At 38.0% G+C, this 24,842-nt stretch overlaps 1 protein-coding gene and 1 long non-coding RNA gene across 2 annotated transcripts in view; one reads left to right on the top strand and one right to left on the bottom strand.

The window, feature by feature from the left end:
- The window catches only part of LOC145979447 (clavesin-1-like), a 30,762-nt gene extending 22,756 nt beyond the window's left edge, over positions 1-8,006 (bottom strand). The window contains exon 1 of the mRNA XM_083112351.1: positions 7,914-8,006. Coding sequence (XP_082968477.1) covers positions 7,914-7,961 — 48 coding nt within the window. The 5' untranslated portion in view covers positions 7,962-8,006. The remainder of the gene's footprint in view (positions 1-7,913) is intronic.
- Positions 8,007-19,164: 11,158 nt separating this feature from the next.
- Positions 19,165-23,865, top strand: LOC145979690 (uncharacterized). Its single transcript, XR_014440799.1, has 4 exons — positions 19,165-19,323; positions 21,312-21,449; positions 21,957-22,083; positions 23,698-23,865. It is a non-coding gene; the product is annotated as an uncharacterized LOC145979690 (long non-coding RNA).
- The last annotated feature ends 977 nt before the right edge of the window (positions 23,866-24,842 follow it).

The raw sequence follows: 24,842 nt of genomic DNA, 5'->3' as shown, positions 1-24,842 counted from the left end.
GCAGATGGATCCTCGCGCGCCTGTAAAACCAACGATTACTACGCTTTAGCGGATGGATCCTTGCATGCCTGTAAAACCAACGATTACTACTCTTTAGCGGATGGAACCTCGAGCACCTGTAAAAGCAACTATTACTACGCTTTAGCGGATGGATCCTCGCGCGCCTGTAAAACCAACGATTACTACGCTTTAGCGGATGGATCCTTGCATGCCTGTAAAACCAACGATTACTACTCTTTAGCGATGGATCCTCGCGCGCCTGTAAAACCGACGATCACTACGCTTTAGCGGATGGATCCTTGCATGCCTGTAAAACCAACGATTACTACTCTTTAGCGGATGGAACCTCGAGCACCTGTAAAACCAACGATTACTACTCTTTAGCGGATGGATCCTTGCATGCCTGTAAAACCAACGATTACTACTCTTTAGCGATGGATCCTCGCGCGCCTGTAAAACCTACGATCACTACGCTTTAGCGGATGGATCCTTGCATGACTGTAAAACCAACGATTACTACTCTTTAGCGGAAGGATTCGAACCCAGAAGCCCTGGCGTCGTAACGCGATGTGATAACCACTTCGCAATGGTGGCCGGCGGAATTGGGTAGAGAAGCGCGCTACGATGCCAGGGACCCGAGATCGAATCCCGAACTGTGAATTTGTGTTATTCAGGTTCGTACCCAGGAGAGAGGCCATTGGGCCCATTGACACCCCCCCCTTCCAAGTATGAAATATTTTAATGCGAACCCATAAAATCCTACCAAAATAACACTAACAATTTTTTTGAGATTTTGCGAGAATTTCAATTGCTTCCTTGCATAAATAAATGGATTTGTTCTGGGCTTAAGCAGGCTCCAGAAGTTGCAGTCAAGCGGTAAATGCAGTCGTGATGCAAAAAACATATCATCAATCATACTCATCGTCGCGATTAACCAAAAGAGGAAGGAAAGCGACGTACATAACCTAATTTAATCATAGGAATTGTAGCTTTCCTGGCGACGTGATTCGAACAACTGTTCTCGGGTTACAAGCCAGGTTAAATTGGAATTTGCTTCCTGGGCATTAGTGTTCTCTTTTAGTCTCCTTATATACATTTTATCACTCATCATCTTCGCGGTTATCCAAAAGTGACAACAAAGAGAAGTTAACTAAACCTAAATGAATGAATGAATGAACCAATCAGTGTATTATTCTACGGGGAGCCTCAACAAAAAAAACCTTGATATTCTTCAACGCCATCTCTTGATGAAACTGTGAACTAAGTGAAACAAAGGTGCTGCACATGCCATCTAGTGCTCGAGATACGAACTTCTACGAAATGCAGGTATGGTCTTGACGGAAGTGACGTCACGTAGTACAGTTCGAAAGCGCCAAGAACAGAAGTACGCAAGTGCACAGCTCGCAGTACAGATAGTTGCTGACTAGGTCACGTGGTTTCACGCACTCGTTGTTCATTTGTTTAAAATCACGGAGGTAGAAAGCCAGCAACACAGGTAGATATACGTTATGGGCCAGCAAGTTGGTGGTTATAGTTCTTCTAATGTGTGAAAATGTAAGTGTACGAAGCTGCGAACATTTGAGAATGCTATGTGATTTCTGGACGATCACGGGGCCTTCATGTCAGTTGGCAATGTTAGGATTCGATTGTTTTTATTGTTGCATCATCAGATCTCAGCTTGAAGTTCTGCTGATGTTAGCATCTATTTTTTGCAAAGATTGATGTGCACCTGAAACTCGATTGTCATCATGCAGATATAAATTTTCTAGCTGTACGAGTTGAACACACTTTTGCCTTTTTTCCCCTGTGTCCTTCAAATGCTTGCCGTCCAAAATAACTTTTCCCTCGGGCACAAAGTACAAGGTGACCCTTAAGCAGCGGCGGCGCCAGGGGGTGCTTGCGAACCCCTTAATTTTCTTCCGCACCCCTTACGTTCAACTGAAAACACTAACCTTTAGAGTGTCATGTTATGTCATGTCGTTATATTAACCGCCGAATGCTAGGTACTGAAGTAAGACCGTTATTATTGTACAGTATGCAACAGACAAGCACTTTAAGAGAGTGCATATGCTTTTCTGTACTGGCGGCAGCCTCTATGAAGTTGAAGGCGTTTCCTCTCGTCAGCATTGTTGTTATGAGTTTTTCATCTTTTTGCTTCTTCAAGTGGTAGAGTGCCACACACGTAAATTTGCCGTTGCGTAGAAACGTATTTTCGTTTCGTCTCCCTCTCTCTTAGCATCACGTGTTCTACCCTGCTCGAAAACCTTCGCTATTGTTGCCATATTGTCATTCCATTCCTGGACACACTCGCGCAAACTTCATTGAAAACAAATGAACAGCGCTCCAGCTCGCGGTTCCCACCGGTCAGCAGGGACGGCAATGTGGCAATATAGCACGGCGTAGTCGTTGCTTCTTTTATGCAGTGCATGTTCATTGGCTAGCTAGTAACTAGTGTTGCCAACTGTAATAATGAAGCACTATTTCTGTCACGGAAGGGGAAAGCAGGTAAAGTGGCGGTGAGTTTTGTTGGATTGGAAGCACCATATTTTTATTTTATACTAAGTATTTGACCGGTTTGACGTTGTGTGCGTGTATTGCGTGTGTTTATGTAAAAGTGTGTGTTTGCTAATGAACGTTAAATTCCATAATGCCTCCAGTTCTGTCGAAGTTGAAATCAAAAACCTTGCATAGCCAAGCTCGGGAAATTCTAAGCAACGTGCACGAGTTCATGAAGGAGGAAGCCAGTCATGGTGTTAGCATCCCAATAAAGCATTTTGGCAAGAGAGCAGCGAACAGCAGCAACAAATTGTTCATATTTCATAATTTTGGAATTATTCAAAATAAATAAATTATGTGGCTCCAACATCATTTCAACTCTGGCTCCGGCACGTGTTCTTGTAGAAATTGCATAGAGGAGGCTGTCATTTTTGCTGCTTAATGCGATACATATTGTTTTCTGTGTTAAAATTGCCATGCTTTGATGGGTGACCAAGTTCATAGCAGGGCCGGCGGAAGGGGAGGGCGAACCGTCCCATCGCCCAGAGCGGCAAAATTTGAAGAGAAGAAAAAAATAAGCCTATTGAAAACTGTGATCAAGCGAGATATTCTTTTGCGCTGAATAGTATTGAAATAGCATAAGAAGTCTCATTATTTATTTTATATTTTGATGTTTTAGTTAGGAATATATTGATTTTCAATTTTCCGTTGCTGCGTAATGACCGGGGGGGTCGAAATAGAGCGGCATCTGCCGCCACCTCCCAGGGAGGCAAAATGACTAGCGCCGGCCCTGGTTCATAACAAAAGAAAAAGCCGCGCAGCTTATCGTCTAGTGGCAGTATATGTACTTGTTATTGTTGTGGAAGCCGGCATCCTTTGTAAATGTACAACAAAGGCAACCGACTGTCGCCGATCTCAGAGAGGAAATAATAATACTGCTTCAGGAGGAGTGTTATGGTGCAATTGTAGCGGTTTAACACGTTGGCATGTTATTATCTGCCGTTGCAGTTCCATACCAGTGTATACGGGTTTTGGGAGTGAAAAGTTAGAACGCCACCAGTGCATTAATGCAATGAAAAATAATATATATATTTTTTTATTTTGTTTGAAATCACTCAAATAAGGAATCGTATGAAGAAGTCTTCTTTGCAGCATTTTTGGTAATTTTACTTATGTGTTAGTTCATATTTTGCGAATTTTTAGTCCATATGTATGTAGCTACATACATAGTCACTTGTTAGTACATATTAATCCTAGTCCTGGTATAATGCATGACGTTTAAAACTCAACGTTAGATAGACCTGAATTCTCTAATTTTATTGTTGTACGTAACAGCTGTGCATCGGCGCACCGCAGCGATTTTTCTATCTGCTCCATTAGCAACACTGCTTCTTTAGTTCTGTCGCGCATTGCACGGCAGAATTATCTGCGCTGGACTCTATGTTTGTGGTTTTCGATAATTGCCTATAACTTAATGTGAGTTATGTCTTTTCTTCTTTATTGCATTGTTGATAAACGGTTTATTTTCCGCGTACTTGTTCTTCCCCTCACACTGGAGCAAAAATGTCAGCTGCTTTCAATTTCAATGCAGTCAGTAATTTATGTTAATCAGTGGCGGCGATTAGGTTAGCAGTTGCCCTGCTTGTTGCTATTTTTTCTCCCGCACTATAGACGGTGTTAAAGGTGGAGCATGCGTACTCGTCTGGTCCCCCTCGAACATCCGGTTACGCTTACGGTGCTATGGACGATAATATGAAAGGGCAAAGTGGAGATTCTTTTACAAGAAAATAGGGTGTCAGCTGTGTAGCATATGGTTGTACAGTTCGATCGGGGACAAATTTATTGAGTCAAGTAGCACTTCGTAGGTTTCCGAACGACGTTGAGAGACGAAACCTGTTGATGCAAGCAGAACGAAGAAAGGATTGCTACCCGGAAAGGATTTGTACGACTTGCATTTTGTTAAGCATGTTGATCGTTTATCTGCGTATTGTGTTGTGGTGAAAAGCACGCCTCTTAGTGAGGTTTCACACAGAAGCGACACGCGACAGCAGTGGTTCGTACCGAAGTGACAAGCGACACAGGCCCATTTCGTCTATAAATAAGCATTTACCGCTCATGGGAAATCAAGTCTCAGGCGGCACAATACACACCAATAGAAATCTGAGCGACACGTGCAGCTTGTCGTGTCGCTTCGGTTCAAAAAATTCATTGATCACTGAGGATTCACTTTTAAGTTGCACGGAGATTACACACCAAAGCGACACGCAACAGTCCCTTTACTCTAAAGGAAACAATTCACCTTGCATACGAGTACAACAGAGCGAGGCGACACGATGCATGGTACTGAGAAAACAACAGCCCAGTCCAAGCGACACGTGCATTTTCTCGTGGTGAATTGGTTTGAAAGGAAGCTTTCAGACTGCAGCGATACGTGTCTCTTGGAAACCAACATTCAAAAATAAACAACACCTTCCGAATCAAAGAGACACGACAAATTGCAGTTGTCGCTTGTCGCTCGGAATAGGCCGCTTTATCAATACCGTGCATTGTGTTGCCCCGGCCTGTTATTTGCGCAAGCGTGACTGGTGAATGGTTTGCTTTAGATCAAATGCTTCTGTGCGAAATCCCGATATCGCTTGTCGCTTCAGTCTGAAAACTCCCTTGTTGCTTGAAGTAAATTCATGCAAGTGAAAGTGGCATGCCATATCATAGGTTTTCCCTAAATCCCTCAGCGACGTTGAAAGCACATATATTTACTAGCATTTGTTATGTGTCATTTCCTTACTTCTGCAGATTTGTTGGCAAAGATTCACTTAAGCATACTTTATAATATAATAATATCACTAGTTTCATGAAATTATCTTTCCCTCACTTTTCCATTTACAAAATAATTGAATATATCTAAACTTTCGTACGTTTTGAGTTCGTCGTGCGTGTACATGAGATACTTGTATGTAGTATGCTATACAACTGGCGGCCACAAAGACACGTCATATTTTAATAATCTGCTCTGCAGTTGATCATCCGACGGATTCTAGACGCCCACTCCTTCATAGTAGAACTTTGACAAATACCTTTCTTGACTATCGTCGCACAACTAATGAAAACAAGCACCCATTTCTTACTTCGTATGCCGGTGAATCTGCACTGGTAACAACGGGGACTGGCCTAAACCGGAAGTTCCGGGGGAACCAGGCAAGACCTCACCAATGTTTATGTTTACACTTTTAACACGGTCTATACTAAACCTTATTTACCAAAGGAAACTAAACTATCCTCGCTCCTCACACCCCAGTTTTGAAAGGTTGCATGCGTGTCTAATGCTTTTCTTATTTTCAACATCGCACTCCCTAAATTTCTTTCCGCACCCCCACAGCACCCCTAGATGATTAATCCTGGCGCCGCCGCTGCCCTTAAGTCAGTTAACGCTAACACTAATTCGACGCCATATTGTCAAAAATGTAATGAATTCCTGATGAAACAATCCACAATATGAAGATACCTTCCTTAATTATTTCGCAGGTTTTCAGTTCAAGTTATATACGATGGCTTGACCTCTGTGAATGAGAGTAGTTCTGGTGCGAGGCACATGCAGCTTGCAACAAAAGCTAGTTGCCTCGCACTAGATCCGAACGGAAGTGTGTGTTCAATTTATGATTCAGTCTTGGCAGCAAGTGGTGGATTATCGTCGTGATTTTCCTTAGGAGGTAGAAGAATCGACGTTACATATTAAAAATAAAATGTTATGGGCTGTTCTTTTTCACCCTATATCCAGAAGTCACTGATTTTGATGCACATCGCACTACGACGCTAGTGGTCCCGGGTTCGAATCCCAGTCTGGGCATGGATATTTGTGAGTGTGCATTCATCACTCATCCCCATCTTCGCAAATTAGCCAAAAAGTGGTACAAAAAGCGAAGTAAAATAAAGCAAATCAACAACAATGAGCAAAACGGAGCAACGTTGTCTTCCTGAGACGATACGAAATAATGGTCGATAGATGGCGCACTAGTTAAACTTTCTTTCTTGCACGATGTTCGATTATTTATATTTATCCCAGCTCAGAAAATAAAGCTTCAGTAATTATCGAAAATTAAAGACAGTTGGCATTGTCATTGATCTGGTCAGCCATTGTTCAATGCTAATGACATATCGGTAACACTTTACTATACCGGAGACGGATTTCTTCAAATTTACAGGAGAAAGTACTTACGCAAATCATTTTCTGTAGCGTTGTTGATGTTCGAGAATGTAGTTTTGATCCATTTTAATGCGAATGCATGTGGTCTTCTACGAAAATCTATTTCTGATGCGTTATTGCTGCTGCCGCCACGATGTTGTCCATACATGCTAAATTGAACGAATGGAGTGCTAATGGAACATAATCTAACCTAGTAGGCATACCTCGTCCCCGTGATGGTTCGTGGGGCTATCGTGAATTTTTGGGCTAACGTCAATGGTTTTTGGGGCTACCCGTGGATGGTATGTGGGAAATAAGGAACAACAGTAAGTACTCGTTAATGTAAGAAATAGACATTATTTTCGTTATAACTTCATTATTTCACCTAAAGAAATGTTCCGCAATGCAAAAGAGTACGTTAGGAATGTAAAAAATTCCGAAAAAAATCATTGATAGGTGTCTCCGGTATAGTAAAGTAGTACCGAGATATCTCGTCTATATTGAAAATCACATGAAAGCTAGCCTTCTCAACCAATAATTTCAAATTGGAGTACATGTAATTATAGTTGTTACCCGATGTTATGCGATCTTTCAACTTTAACCTTTAAGTTTCCTAAAGTCCCTTTTTTCTATACCATGTGTACAAACGTTTGATTCGTGCTTGTTTTAGACAGGTGATTCCACACTGATTGACCACCCTGTATGTAATCATATTGGAAACAAAGTGTATTAGTCTGATGTACTTCAGACACCGCTAATCTGAATGATTCAAGACCTAGGTGTATTTATCTCGTATGTCTAAAACACATGGCTCTTCAAGATCTTCTAACTTAACATGAGGGGTGACATTTTGAGAAGACTTTCAACTTCACTTTAGCGTAGTACACACCGTCTCTTGAAAAGTTTGAGACCAACGAGGCTCTGGCGCCTGAATTCACTTTCCGCATAACCTTCTGTAGAGTTTGGCTTTGTATTGTCCATATATTGTCCCTTCATCCATGCCATCTTATAGCTGTACATTCCCATCGTTGCTACCGGCCAAAAGAAGCAGAAAAACGACGTAAAACAAACGACGGATTGTAAATATTCCTTCAAGAGATCCATATATTAAAATACCGATACATACAAATAAATCGAACAAACCAAATCCATCAACAAACCTTTAGGTGCAAAAAACCCAAGAAGACTTACCATGTTGTTGCTGGAATTGCTACTTCTTGACCACTGAAAGAATTACCTGATCGGTTTCCTGAGAGCCCGCAGCCAAATCCTGGCTTTGAGACATCCTGCTTCACCCACCAACGACAAAATAAGTTCAACTCATGCTGGCTAAGTCCATTTATGCAGGACAACCACAGCCCTGCAGACGTGAGAACGTTACGTAAGCCCTCCGAATGTCTACTCAAGGACTCGCTCGCCATGTTGGCAATCTATGTCCCGGTTCAATGCTCATAGGCCACGAATGGATTGTTCACATCATTGTTTATGTGATATTAGCATAGCATTTGTGTATGGCATTTTCCTAATGGCCGTTGAGGTGTTTCATTCTCTTTACACTTGATTGACAACATCTAATTCCAACATATACATGCAAGCCATATTGCTCAACTCCCTACACTAAGAAGAGGGTGCTTTTGTTTATCAGTTCAGTTTCCTTGCATTACTTTAAGGCCTATGTAAGTTAATCATGGCCAGGGAACGGATTTATATATAGTAAAAATATGCTATGTAAATACATACTTTCACCAAAATATGGAGTTAAATATGGATTTAAAATTGTAAAAATTTACCTTTTTAATAATACAAGACACTACGTAGACAACATTTTGTTACTCCATTTCTCCGACTGAACATTTCTGATTTTCCTGTTTCTTCTTGACTTTTAAGATTACTAACTGCGCTAACATTGCACAAAAGCTTGACTCCCTACTTATATAATTCCTCTCGTTATATCCGATTTTCAATATCATTGCGTTTTTTACATATCAGCGGTCTGCGAGACCCTTATGGATACTGCATTCTCAGTTTTTGTGTGATGTAGAATTGCACGCACCGCGCGTGGCAGTTGTTTTATTACTAGTACAGCAGACACACACAATGCACCATGACGCCCAAATCGATACTCCTAACCTAACCTAACAATTCCAAGAAAATAATTCCAATTCGAAAATAATTCTAACATACACACAAACCAAGGGAGGCGTTGACCTTATGGATCAGAATGTTGGAAGGTACACTGCAAAGCGCAAAACTAAAAGGTGGCCTTTTGTCTTGTGCTATAATATGGTTGATATTGCAGCACTCAATGCATATATATTGTACATAACACAGCGCTCCGAGTATAACTGTAGGAATTCTAGCCGGAGAAGAATTTTCCTCAAAGATCTTGCTTTGGAACTCGTTAGACTGTATATGATGGAGAGAGTGAATATTCCTCGAATCAAGAAACCTATCTTACATGCCCTTAGAATTTTCAACAGCTTGCATCAGAAAGAGATAAAAGAGGAGGAAGAAGTGCCTGTGAAAACCAAGAAGAGATGCTACATATGCCCTCAAAGACTGTCTCGCAAATCATCAATAACTTGTTATACGTGTAACAAGAATATCTGCAAAGTTGTTGTGCATCAACTGTAATGAGTGATTGAAAACCTTTTTGTATGCTGACTTTCAATATGTAAAGTAGGCTACGAAATATTTGTTATATTGCAAGTGTGGTTTTATTTTTATTTTACTTTCCAACAATTATAGTAAACCGTAACAGGAATATATTCACGGTACACAGTCAGTTGTTGTGCATAAATTGTCATCAGTGCCTGAAGATATTTTGTACGTTGACTAGTGATATATGAAGTACAAAAGATTTGTCATATTATACCTGTGAATATTATTTATTTATTTTTAAATTGTACTGTTTTCTACTGTAAATTATTGTAAACGTAAAAGGAATTGTAACTATTTACAGTAGAGCGTCGATTATCCGAACGTCGGTCAACCGAACGACCGCTTAACCGAACTGTGTACTCGCTCGCACCTGTTACTCTCCCACCCTACCGTCCATTATCCCCCTCACTCCCAAACCAAGTTTCCCACAGTAGTCGCCGCACTGAGCCACCGCTGGCGGAACATTGCTTCTAATGGGGCCTTCATAAGGCGCTGCTGACCGGCCAAGCTGCCAGTCGCTGTGTTTCAACAATCAGCACACTTCTGTCGGTGTATGTATTGTTCATGCAAAATGCGTATGTAATATGTACATATTTTTGTTTAATAAACTGTACCACATACTATATATTCCTACTAAAGTTGCCTTTGTACGTTACTTTGTAATACTTAAAGAGATGCCTGTTTTTATGAATAAATTTACTGTACAGTACTTCTTTTTGGCAAATAAACATGTACAGTTCGATTATCCGAACAAACCAGTTTTCCGAACACCCATGTCCCCCAATTACTTCGGATAATCGACGCTCTACTGTACTTCCAAAACAAATATATCAGTCAGTATATCCACGAACAGTTTCATTTGTGATATCACTTGCTCATTTCCTATTATTTCTAATAGGGGTCTCGGAGACCCCTCATATGTAATAATGTAGTAAATACCTTGTACAGTCACGGACACTGCCAGGTTGTAATGGATACATTGATTTTCAATGCAATTGTTACAACCCAGCAGTGTCCATGACTGTATGCAGCAGAGGGTTAAAATAATTGATTGCGCTTCTCTCGGCATTGTAACTATTACCGAGACTGTCTTGAAGAGAAACCAGAAGCGAATCCCTTACTCGTTGCTTCTGGCGAGACTGTCGGGCGCACAACTAGTATGGAGGGTTGGGTTAGCAATGAGCTGCTCCACTTGGGACTTTCTTCCAACGTTGCCAAAACGACGTCTGTAACAAGCAGAAGCCAATGCTTGAAGCCTCATTCTCTATTGTTGACAAAAATTATAAATAAACAGGAATTTCATGTGGTTTACAATAGCAAAAGCAAACAATTGGGAAGTGTAAAAAAACATTATTATTCGGATGAAATAAAATTGTAATTAACGCAATTCGAGGGTATAACAAATGCCGTAAACTTTCGTTAGTTTAAAATACCGTTTCGTACTTTGTCAGTTACCCGCAAGAAATTCACCCATCTCTCTCGTTCACACGGGGACATGTAGATATTGCGCGAATATAGAGTATAATATGTTGAGAAATGTTATGAAATATGGAAATAATATATAACTAAAATGTGTAAAATATGAGCCTAAGCCTAATATATGTACAAATATGGACAATGACAACTGATTTTTTGAGTCAACATGCCGTTATGGGCAAAGATAATACGAAATATAACTGATTTCAACTTTATGCATTGATTGATTTTGTGTTTTAAGTCCACTTTATGCACAGTAAGGCTAATCGGAACTGGACCTACAGTGTAAAGTGGGATCCGAACCACTATGTGCCTCCGCCGGGTATCGAACCCGGGACCCCTTGATTACAAGGCGACGACGCTACCACTGCGCCATCGGGGAGACCCTCAACTTTGTACATAAATATGTATAAATACGTCCCTGGTCATGACAATCAGGATAATGTAATTCAGAGCCGTCCCTAGGAAGGGGCAAGTCGGGCACCCGCATTGGGCCGGCAAAACAACTGCGAAAGGTATGAAGAGCGAAAGTGAAATTTTCGCGGTTAATCCTTTTCGCTGTTGTGCCTTTCGCGATAATACCTTCACTGTTTTTTTTCCGTTCGGTTTCGCGCTTAATATTTTCGCTCTTATTCCGTTGGCGCTTAGTACATCACTCTAATTCCTTTCGTGTTCAATTCGTTTCGCGGTTGTTACTTTTGCGCTTATTCCAGTTAACAGTTTTGGTATCGCGATTAATCCGTTTCGCTGTTCCTCCTCTCGCACTTATTTTTTTCCCACAGGCGTGCAGACTAATTAATTTGGGAATGCCTTAAGGGGAGTTTCAATTGCTTGTCTGGACAATGTTAGCCAAATTGTCGTAACTTCATCTTTCTTTTTCACAGAAACTATTAGGTATATGAAGATGAAATTTAACATCATAGTTTATTGTATTCGTTTGGAAGGTAAACGAAACTAACGTTGGTGTGACTCAGCTGTTAGTAAACTATTTTTCAAAGCAGCTAAAGAGATAAGTTTGGAAGTTAGCAAGGAGAAAACTAAATATATGCTTACAGGCCGAAACCAATTGTTAGGTAATAATCACAATCTAATTATTGATAACAACTCGTTTGAACCAGTTTCCAAATTCAAGTCCTTAGGAGTAATACTAGCAAACGAAAATGATATTAAAGAAGAAATAAAAAGCAGGCTTAATTCAGGAAATGCATGTTACTTCTCTCTTCATAAACTTTTGTCGTCTCGTTTAATATCTAAGAAACTAAAAGTTAAAATATACAAAACCGTAATTTTGCCTGTAGTATTATATGGATGTGAAACTTCGTCCCTTACATTGAAAGAGGAACATAAATTGAGAGTATTTGAAAATAAGATTATTAGGAAAATATTTTGGCCTAAAAGGGATGGGGAAACAGGTGAGTGGAGAAGGTTACATAATTTATAACTACATAATTTGTATTCATGTCCAGATTTTATTAGAATGATTAAGTCAAGAAGACTTAGGTGGCCAGGCTATGTGGCACGAATGGGAGAGGAAAGAGAAGTTTACAGGATTCTTGTTGGGAAACCTGATGGTAAGAGACCTGTTTGGAGGCCAAGACGACGATGGAGGGATAATGTTGAGATGGACCTAAAGGATATTGGTAGCAATGGAAAAGAGTATATCTTGCTCGGGATAGGAACAGATGGAAGGCCTGTGTTGCTGCAGCCATGAACCTTCGGGTTCAAGAAGGCTAGAGAGTTAGTTAGTTAGTTTATTGTATTCGATATCACTTTAGAACAGGCTTTTCTATGATTGTGGCGATATTTATACCATTCAAATAATGAATGTAAACAATTGAAACTCAGTTTGGTACAGAATAGCCAACTTCTCCTCTTCTTGTGTGTACGGTCTTGATTGTCACACGAATTTTATTGTTATGTTTAAAAGAAAATGAACAAAAAAGCCTGGTGAGTTGAAGAAGTTTGCATGAGCAATCGAGTCTGTGGTCCGATTTGTGGAATGAGCTCTGTGCGATTTATAAAGTGGAAAATACAGTGTTCAAAACTCAGCACACAAACCATGTTAAGTTACCTTTTTCGAAAAGAACTGTATCTTCTTTACTACGTGATTACTGATTGTTGTAGTAAACACTTTCATATTGTTTTGGGGAGAGACAGAGGGGGCATTTCAAATGAAACGAACTTACTTTTCTACACATGGGTATCATGTTAATTATTTTAATGGTAGTTTCTACATTTTTATTATTTTGAGGGCACATTAAGGGGTGCCATGCACCCCTAGCACCCCCGTGCGCACGCCTGTGGTGATGTAATTGTTTCAAATTCAATTGTCTGTAATTGGAATGGCCTAGTATCGTTAGAATAAATAGTTGTGGGAGGGGAGTGTTTTCTGAAGGGTGGTCGGATTTAATACCATACCCTTGAGTAACATACAAAAATAAGAATGTAGAAAGGCTCCCTCGTTGGCCAAGCGACCGACTCACCATCACTACAGAGAAAGTACTAGGTTTTGTGCTTCCGTGAGTTTCCGTGTGAGTGTCCTCTATCCTAGCCGCGACACGAACCCCAAACCTTCGGTGTCGTGATTGTGAATTTGTCACTGAACAACTTGGGCCACCGAGGTGGCTCCAATAATTGTGTAAGTCTAAGTCCATTAGGTTGAAATCAAGATATTGAACTCAAGTCATTCTTTATGTATTCAATGGTAGAGTGGGATTATTTCCGTAACACCTCTGGCTGTTTTGTGTTGGCGCGCCGCTGACGTCATCCCAAAGGAGCGCCTATAGCTAACCCTGTTGCTCACGCTCTAGGCTGTTGGTAGGCTCGCTAGTTTGAACACTCTCAATAAGCTGGAGATGTTACGAAAATAAACTGACTATAACTGATTATAACATATTGGAACAAACGTGTATTTGCTTGATTGATCTTCTATTTTACATCATTTTTCTACTACTTTTGGCTAATCTTTAAAATAAAACCAATCACAAACACACATAGAGAGGACACAGCACAAGTACACAGAGAATGATCCTGGTTGTGAGTCCAGACACCAGAGCCTGGTAAGTCTGCAAAATGCACTCCAGGATGTACTACGTTGAGTGGCTGGTTGGTTGAATTGATGTATTAAGCCCACTCTATGCATAAGGCTAATCGGGACTGGATCTACATTTCTAAAGTGGGATCCAAACCACTATGTGCCTCCACCTGGTATCGAACCCGGCACCTCTTGATTACAAGGCGACGACGCTACCACTGCGCCATCTGGGAGGCTCTAGAGTGTACTACGTGGAAGAGAGTTTGACATTTGAATGTCTTTGGAAAGGTTAACTTCTTACACTCCATATTTGTTTGTATTTTTGTTATTTAATGTCGCTTTCACATAATTTTTGTTCAGGGGGGGCAGGTGTCCCACACTTTTTGCAACTTTTGCACCCGCACTATGCTAAACCTTATAAACAAAGGGAAATAAACTGTCCTTGCCTTCCCTCCAGTTTTGCCGCCTTGCCACCCCCGGCTTTGGAACCCAATCGCCGCCACTGTTTTTGTCGATCGCAACGATGAGGATGATTGACGATTAGGTGAAATTGATGCCGGACGTGATTAAATAAAAACCATGTCCGGAAATCGAAACAGGGACCTTCAGTGGCGAAAGTCGCCCAAATACAAGGGCATACCCATAGCTCAGCCCTCTCTGGATTTGATATTAAAGATAGTCAAATTTTGTCTTAAGTTCACTTTATACTCAAATAAGCTAATCGGGACTGGACCTACAGGTAGACGTGAGGTCCAAGGCACGGTGCAATATATCTCCACCTGGGATCGAACACTTTACGAAGACGCTGCAGTGTCAATTTTCTTCCACTTAGTACATCATGGATACTGCATGTTTGGAGGTGAACTAGGGTCTGGACCAACAGCCACTATAATCCTCTGTGGATTTTGTGTGCTCTCCTCGAGTGCTTGTGATTGTCTCTCCATCCATTTCATCGGCATTCATACTCATCGCCGCGATTAACCAAAAGTGGAAGAAGAAGAACGTAATACATACCGGGTGGCCAGAATTAAAGATACCCAATGCAGAGCCCTCTGTAGCCGGTTTGAGGCATCGTAGAACTCTGAAATTTGGTGAATCCACTATGCAGACCATGGGGAAGAGGGTGGCGATAAGAAAAAAATAGTTCAATTTTCCGCCACCAGGTTGAAATGTGGCGCTGTACTTCCATCATGGGTTGTAATAATGACGTAAACTGCTCCAATTGGTTATCGATTTGCCTTTACCTTGCAATCTTGCAATAAACGAGAGATTATTTTCTCGCAACTTCCAGCCACTAACAAATGTCTTTCTAATGTTGAGAAATGGGAAAGTGCCGACACGACAGATAATTCTGAATTGGGTAAGAAACTTCAGAACGACTACATCAGCACAAGTAAGAAGAGCCCAGGACGTCCACGAATCGTGAGAGCTCCGGAAGCTGTGGGGAGGGCCAGCGAAGCTTTTCTGCGCAGAGGTTTGTTTGGGGGAGAATGGTGTCCAGCTGACTGACATTATTTTCAAGATATAAGAATCACATGTAATGCTTTTGTATGTACTTTCCAGTCATGTAAGTGTTTTCATTGTTATTTTGAGGTGTAATATAGATTTTGCAAATGCAACTTGTCTCAATATTTTTGCCGCACCCTGTATATTACGTGCGGGAAGAAGTGGGATACGGTATGGAGGTATAGTATGGATCCTAACATGATATCTATCCATATAATTGAAGTAAAATAATATTTTGCCGATTATTTGTAATACCATGGGCCAGGCCCGTACTCAGATTTTTTTAGGGTGAGGCATATCCGAAAATGCGTAGAAGAGAAGGTCTAAATATGGGCGAGAGTTTAAATATGGCTTTTGTAGTTATCAGCGCTCTCGGCTGCTGCAGTCTGACAGAGGCTATTGGAACTGGTTACCTGTCAAGGACAAAGGTTGCGGCGCCAATTCATAAGGGAAAGTGGTGGTTACTTTTGGCCTTGGACGCTGTTACAGAATTCCGACCTCCGAAAAACTTTTTGCAGGTATGTTTTAACACAGCGTTTTCTGAATTCTCATCTGCTTTGTATAGGTTATGATATTAGCGGTACATAAAACAAATGTGGACTTTTATAATGCCACGATTTGTTTGTGAAATATGTACCACAGAGAGCGAAAATAAATTGAAGAAGAAAAATAGCGTGATGGTCTAAATATGGGCTATGACATGAGGTTTAATGTTGAGATCCATTTTCAACAAATATTTGGATGTTTTTTCTTCCCATTCCGCGTGATTTTCAAAACAACAGATTATTCATACCACTAACTAACTCTCTAGCCTTCTTAAACCCGAAGGTTCATGGCTGCAGCAACACAGGCCTTCCATCTGTCCCTATCTTGAGCAAGATCTATATACTCTTTTCCATCCCTACCGATTTCCCTTAGGTCCATCTCGACGTTGTCCCTCCATCTTCGTCTTGGCCTTCCTACTGGTCTCTTACCATCAGGTTTCCCAACAAGAATCCTGTAAACTCCTCTTTCCTCTCCTATTCGTGCCACATGGCCTGCCCACCTAAGTCTTCTTGATTTAATTATTCTAATAATGTCTGGACATGAATACAAATTATGTAGTTCTAAATTATGTAACCTTCTCCACTCACCTGTCTCCTCATCCCTTTTAGGTCCAAATATTTTCCTAAGGATCCTATTTTCAAATACTCTCAATTTATGTTCCTCTTTCAATGTAAGGGACCAAGTTTCACATCCATATAATACTACAGGCAAAATTACTGTTTTGTATATTTTAACTTTTAGTTTCTTAGATATTAAACGAGAAGACAAAAGTTTATGAAGAGAGAAGTAACATGCATTTCCTGAATTAAGCCTACTTTTTATTTCCTCTTTAATATAATTTTCATTTGTTAATATTACTCCTAAGTATTTGAATTTGGAAACTGGTTCAAACGAGTTGTTATCAATAATTAGATTTTGATTATTACCTAACACTTGGTTTCGGCCTGTAAGCATATATTTAGTTTTCTCTTTGTTAACTTCCAAACCTATCTCTTTAGCAGTTTTGAAAAATATTTTAGCATTATTCTTAATTGTATTTATATCAACCCCTAATAAGTCTACATCATCTGCATATGCTAACAACTGAGTCATATCATTTAATTTTAGTCCTTCTTTAGTTTCTTTTACCTTCCTAACAGCATATTCTAAGGCAAAATTAAAGAGCAATGGAGATAATGCATCTCCTTGTTTTAACCCATCCTGAATTGTAAATTTTTCAGACATATTAATACCCACACGAATTTTACTTTCTGTTTCACTGGTGCATATTTTTATCATACTAACAAGCTTCTTAGGTATTCCAAACTCTACTAATATATTATATAATTTATCTCTTTTGACCGAATCATATGCTTTTTTGAAATCAATGAATAGCTGATGGACATTTTGATTATATTCCCACTTTTTTTCAAGTGTCTGTCTGATGTGAAAAATTTGATCTGTAGTTGATCTGTTGCGTTTAAATCCACATTGATAATCACCTATAATTTCATTAGCATATGGGGTTAGTCTTGTTAAAAGAATGTTAGATAATATTTTATATGTTGTTGAGAGTAGAGAAATTCCACGGTAATTATTGCAGTTCATTTTATCACCTTTTTTAAACACAGGAACAATTATGGATTCTTTCCACTGTTGAAGGATTTCTTCTTTATTCCATATTAAACAAATTAATTTATGAATTTGACATATTAATGAATTTCCACCATATTTAATTAACTCAGCTGGTATTAAATCAATGCCAGGTGCTTTGTTATTCTTTAGTCTTTTAATAGCATCTTTAACTTCAGTCAAGTTAGGTTCTGGAACTAAAGGTTCTGCTGTGTGTACTTCATTCACTTCTGATTTATCTCCTACATGGACATTTAAAAGGTCATTAAAGTAGTTCTTCCATCTATTTAGAATATCGCTTGGGTCAGCTAGAAGATCACCGTCTTTATCTTTTATCAAGTTTACTTTAGGTTGCCACCCCTTTCTAAACTCATTTACACCTTTATATAAATCTCTGATATTTTTATTTTTGCTGTTTGTTTCAAGTTCGTTAATTTTGCTTTTCAAGTAATCTCTTTTTTTACTTCTAAACGTGCGGTTAACTTCTCGCTTTATTCTATTATAATTGTTTAGTTTTGTATCATCAGAGTTATTTAACCACCTAAGTCTAGCCTGATTTCTTATTTCTATTAGATTATGACATTCTTTATCAAACCATGGCTTACTTTTTCTTGGTTTATGGTATCCTATACTTTCTTTAGCTGCTGATTCTATTGCATTACGTATGTGCTCCCAATTCTTATTTACGTCTGTTTCATTTATATTTCCATCATCATTTAAATCCTGCAAAACATCAAATCTATTTGACAGTTTAATTTGGTAATCTTTCTTAATTCTTTCATCAGTAAACTTTCCTGTATTAAATTTTATAACTTTTAGATTTTGTTGCTTATGATTTATCACTGAGAGTCTTTCTCTTAATTTAGCAATTACTAAATAATGGTCACTGGCACAGTCAGCACCTCTATGTGTACGAACGTCAATTATACTAGTATGCCTTCTCTTATCAATGAGAATATGATCTATCTGATTATGAGTTTTACCATCTGGAGAAGACCAGGTATATTTATGGATATCTTTATGTTTAAAAGTGGTACTTTTCACAATTAAATTCTTTGAGGTTGCAAAAGTAATCAATCTTATACCATTATCATTACTTAATTCATGAAGACTTTCTTTACCAATCGTGGGTTTAAATGTCTCTTCTTTGCCAATCTGTGCATTACAGTCACCTAACAGAATTTTCATATCATACTGAGAAAATTTATCAAAGACCTGTTCTAACTCTGTATAAAAATCATCTTTTGTATTATCATCTTTATCTTCCGTTGGTGCATGTATGTTTATTAAAATAATTTTACACCACCTACCCTGTAAAAGTGCATATGATATCCTATCATTAATAAATTCTACTGTTTTAAGAGCAGAGATAATTCTATTATTTATGAAAAAGCCTGTTCCAAAATTATGATTTTCAGTACCACCATAGAAAAAAGTATAATTTTTAGTTTTACAATTCCCTTCTCCTGGCCACCTAACTTCCTGGACAGCTACTACATCTAATTTATACTTAACTATCTCATTAACTGTACACTGAAATGCCCCAGGCCGGTAAAGGCTCAGGACATTCCACACTGTTAGAAGTTACCGTGAAATTTAATACATCCTACCGTAAAAATTTTACGGACTCGACCGTGGAATCGGAAATACTTCCATACCGTTTTAGACCAAGCCGCGCATGCGCATTTGTGTCGCTTGTCAACTTTCACAGGCCAACATGGCCGAAGCGTATGTTTTTGTTGCTGTGTTGTGCTTCTTTATCGATGGTTGTGCTTCGAATGCCTGCGTGGAAAGTAAATCTACATAACTCAAGGTACGTATAATGTTTTTATTTTTTAACATAATGGAATGAAAATTCATTGTAACACAGTTTATTAGTGCTATATTATTATTATTGTACTGCTGTACTATGCAACGAAGCCAAAACCACGTGCATTTATTCAATTTGCTTGTGTAGTGGAAGATATAAATTCATCGATGTCTTTATCACATGTACCACATTGCAAATACCGGTCACTTTCATTAGGTAGTATACAAACGATATATGAAGTGCGTGTCTGTTGTTTACAAGTAGTACTCAGAAATTTTTGAAAGCAGAAACTTGCAATAGCCGAGTTACGGATGGTAGAAATGTTTAGTAACAGTCTCTGAGGTACAATTTTTTCTTACTTGACAGGTTTTGATGTTTTATGTAGCATAGAATGTGCTTCTAAGCGCGGAAAGCACGAACAACCGCGATATTTGATCCCAAACCACAGCTCACGTAAATTAAAAACCTCCTATCTCGGAGTACTTTCGCAACTTTTTATTGGTCAAAATTGGTGTATGCACATTCAAATAGCTTAAAATACGTGCAAATGATAACGTCACCAAACTTAGCACTACTAACAATAGTTACACTTCTATTTTGGTTTTGTGAGTTTTCAGTCCTTCGTGTTTGATTTACCTTATTTTATAATACATTTAAAATGTAAAATTAATATTTATTTTCAATTATTGACTTTTATTATTAATATTTTGGGTGCACTTGCACAAAGCCTTCGAGCTTCCCTGCTTCAGGCTAAGGAAACTAGGTACTTTACTTCACCATAACTCATTTCCCTGAGCTAAAAACAGCAGAAAAGCTACATAAACAACTTAATCTTTATAAAAAATGCAAAAACTTTCACTTGGTGGTACAGAAAGTCAAGGGTACCTAACTATTCATCTGGCATAACAGCCTAAAAGTACTGGCTGAAATTGTATGGATTTCATCAGTAGTGACTGAATGATACTGTTAATCCTGAACCTCCACACATAAATAATTCCAGGGAAGGGTTTAAAAGCTTTACGGGAAAAAAATGACACTGTGTGCTTCAATTGTTCCCTTCCTTCACCTATCCTGTACACTGAAAAAAAATCATGCAAATTAGCCGAAATTTATCTGAAAGTCCCAAAATTTTAGTAAAATTCAATATTGGGTTCTAGACCCCATCAGAGTAAAGATATTTTGATCTAGCTAAGGTTATCTGTTGAGAAGTATTTAATCCCATGGGAGATTTATAAATGAAGAACTGGTCTCCCAATATTGTTCATTTTATTCATAATTTTGTATTTAGGTAAGTAGAATTACATAATTTTGACAAAATGTCAAGTGAATGGTTAAAAATACAAATTTATGAGTAATTATAATAGTGTACATTTACACAAGTTGGAGGTGTTATATTTAACTTTGTATGTGAAAACAAAATTGAAACTTAGAAATTTTTATCTGCGGAACACTGAGGAATTTTCTAAAAAAATAAGATGGCAACATTGATTTTCACTAATATTAACTATTTGGATGTTCCATAACATATTGAGCATCCACTTAAAATCCTTCTGCTAGTTCTAAGCAAATAATGTGAAGTAAAAGCAAAATTTTTGTAATAATTCAAAATTCCTTCGGTTTTGCGGCATTTTCCAAGAATGACACTTTTACATAAAAACTGAGTGGTACTGACATGAAAGATGTTAGTTCTTGGTGTTATTTTGTATTTCCCTTCAAGTTTAAGCTGTTTATGACTGCAACAATTAGCATTCATGCATATTTAACTGTAATTAGGTATCTTATGACTGATTTAAAATTCTTTTTCTCTCGCAAGAATTGCAATTTTGGACAAAATTTGGATTTAAAGTTCCAGTAATCAAAACAATGACACAATATAAGTTTAATACAGTAGATTTAGGTAATTTATGGTTTAATTGTTATCATTAAGTTTAAAACTGTACAAAATTGTTAATAATTTATGGTTTTCATGCTCAAAATTCATTTAATTACAGGTTTTTATGAGAAATTCTGATTTTAAGTCTGGAAAGTAAAAGATATGCCAAGAACTGTGCCAATGGGTAGTGAGCTGTGAAATTTCTGTGGGAGGTCCTAGAAACTGCATTGGAACCTCTTTTGGACAAGATCCACAAGTAAGTTGCTTTTCATGTTTTCAACTAGAACCTGAAGCAACAAAATACCCACCCCTCCTCCCATTAGAAATGGATCCAATAAGTTTTTATAAGAAATTTGAAATGTTACTCACTCAATGGTTGGAAGTTAGCTTGAAAGATAAATAAAATAAATCATGGTAAAGGTTATTGAAAGTTTTCAATCTTGTGTTCTGTCAACTATTATTCAATCCCTTTACCTTTACTTTCCATGTGAATGGCTGTATGTGAAAAGAGTGGGTCATGGAATTGAACAATTACTTGAATTGATACTAACACACAGGGCCTACTTTTTTTAAAAAATGCTGCCAATTTATCATACAAACTCCTGTAACTATTTAAGGTCAGGGTGGGCTTTCCTTAAAATTGGGCCTATTGACATTCTTTGAAATAACCCTTCCGTGTACTGAATGCAAGTTTTTTTTTTTTTGTTTGTTCATATATTTGATATTTTGAATGAGATTCTTAAATTTATTATTGTTATTACAGGATCGTTCCTAATAGAATGCATGGAAATTATGCTTTCAATTGAGCAAGAATTGATAGAATGCTTGGCTTCCTGAATGCTATATCAGTATCCATTTCAAGCATGCAACACATTGGAGTTTGGCAAAAGGTATGTTGTATCATGTTTGAATGGAACACTGCACAAACTTTCACATAATAATTAAAAAGCTCCAAGTTTGTAGTTAAAATATTTTTAATTCTCCTGAAATATTCACATCAATTCAGTGCATAAAACAGGTGGTTGGGTCAGTGGCAATGTGGTTTTAGTGCTAGACCCATACTTTAATCACCAAACATTCAGAGTTTGAGTCTTCTTGTCAGTATGGATGTGGTTTGTTGTACAATGAGATGCATAAGAATTGCAAAGTAAATTGTCCATCGCCATGTTTATTGCCCTTGTTTTACGAAATGAGTGATTTAAAAAAATGAAACAAAATGTCAAACAAGCTGCTGAAAATTTCTACACCAGCACTTGCATACGTAAAAGGTCAGTCCCTAAAAACACGAAAGAAGCAAGAGAAATATGAATGAAAATTGTTATGGACAATTTGCTGACCCAATACTTGTGCATCCCACTGTACCATTTATTATTTAATCATAATATTGGTCATTTCTCATCTTAGTATTGTCTCTTAGATCTAAAAGATGAATGGTTTAAACACTGAATGCAGTACTGGGTTTACCATATGATTTGGCACACACGGAACGGAAGTAAGGTAAAGCCCATCATGCACCATGACATGAAGGCACAGCGCAATGTGGAAGTTGGACCCCACCAGTGCTGTGATACCATAATTTATCACAGCTATACACTAAATTTCATGAAACGTTAAGTGGAGACCATGTTTCCATTAACTATGGATTATGTTTCTATTAAATATATGGATGAAATCTGCAAACTTCTCTAAAAATGTGGAAAACGTGGTGGAATACTGATGATGATGATGATATATGTCATTTTACAAATAAAAACAAATATGGAATACATATTTTCATGATTGCATTTCAACATGCATGCTACAGTACAGCATGTTATTGTATCTCCATTTCTTGTTTCATTGCTTTTTTGAATTTTAGTTTTGTTTTCTGTTAACCACTTTAATAATACTCGTAATGACACTGAAAATGAAAACTTGCAAAAACGTACATAAGAAGTTCTCTTCTTGTTTTGAACTGACATAATGCAGACTTCAATTGTCTCATGGCAGTAAAGACACCCAACTAACTGGATTGTCATGGTTCACATAGGAGATGTACTGCATAGAAAGTTTTGCAAAGAAAATTCAGGCTTGACCAGGACACAAACCAAGTTCTTTGGCATACCATGTCATTGCTCTACAGACTGAAATAAACCAGGGCTGGCTTAGTAGCTAAGTTAGTATAGTTACTTTTTCAAATTAGTTTACTCTATGGGTAACTGGGAAGGGAGGGGGTGAGACAGCTGAAACATGGTACTGATCACATCATCTCCACTGTAGCCAGTAGATAATGTGGAACCATGTGCCTTCATGGAATGATGACAATTTCTGCCACCTTTCCACATATGTATTTATTTTTTGAGGGAACTGTATCAGTGGGAAACTACTACTGAGCTTACGCACCACTGAACACCTTTGACAATGTTATTCTGTTACTTGAGAATTAATGAAATTTTAAATTTATGCTGTTGCAATAGCATTTGGTTTTGTATCAAATTCCTTAATGGTATATTTCTTCTTCCCAGGCGATTTAATCCAGCAGAAGGGTCCTAAGTTAAGAAGAAAAAAGCACAAGTGCAATGTAGTAATTATTTGACAAAATGCAAAGAAACAAGTGTAAAGTGAAAATAAATAAAAAGTAAATTATAATTATGTACTTGGTTGATTTGAATAAATTATTTATATTATTTGAATTATTATATCTCATTTGAAAATTCCATTTTTAAAACTGAAAAGTATTTGAGGATTGCACCAATAGCAGGGATGGAAGATTGGTAGTAATGCCAGTAAAATCCAGGTTTTTTAAAATCTTATTTTACTTATTTATTTATTAATTTTTTATGTTGAATTGATTCTCTTGGGCTATCGATCAAGTGGGTTCTGCAACTGTTTCTGAGCTTTTGAGAATAATGCCACTATCTTCAGGCTAGAATTACTTCTTTACCTTTACCCTGAAGATGAGAATAAAGTCAGATCTAGGAACTTCTCAGACTTTTGTAGAATTCATGTGGTCAAGGAGAGAGAATCTTTTCATCATTTGCCTACAGAAAAACTTCGGCTTATTATAGTATTGTGTGTGTTTATGAGTGCAATTTGTGATTTACTTGTTGCATTGTGAGGAAATTATTTTTTTTCAGTTCAATTACAGATATTTTTGTAATATTTCCTAATTTGAGTAATAATAATTATTGTACTAACAAAGTAGTCTCATTATGGAAATGTATTTCCATAAATGCTAAAACATTGAAATTTTAAGGTTTGAGGGCTATGTTTTCCTTTCTGCTTTCTATTATGTTATTCACAGGCATGGACGTCCGCAGATTTTTTCCAGGGAGGGGCAAGTAAGGTAATTTTTTCCAGAGGGGGGGGGGGCAAAGGACACATATTTTCCTCCAAAATAGTGGTGCCCTCTCAAAAAACAATATTTCACTATGAAATTATCATGTTTCTTCAACGAATTTATAATAATTAACATAAATTACTGTGATTGAAATGAAATTATGTGTGAAATATATAATTTTTAGGTACACATTCATTTTCCAGGGAGGGGCCATGGCCCCCTTGCCCCCCTTCTGGACGCCCATGTTCACAGGATTCCTGAATATCTGAAAACACTGAGAATTTGTTTTTTGCTTGGAAGGATTTTAAACATATTTCACCTTTTCCTCAT

Source organism: Lepisma saccharinum, chromosome 26 (genome assembly GCF_977018435.1).
Source record: "Lepisma saccharinum chromosome 26, izLepSacc3.1, whole genome shotgun sequence".
NCBI classification, from domain to species: domain Eukaryota; kingdom Metazoa; phylum Arthropoda; class Insecta; order Zygentoma; family Lepismatidae; genus Lepisma; species Lepisma saccharinum.
The sequence above is the reverse complement of the archived record's forward strand: the minus strand, read 5'-3'. Positions and strand labels throughout refer to the sequence as shown.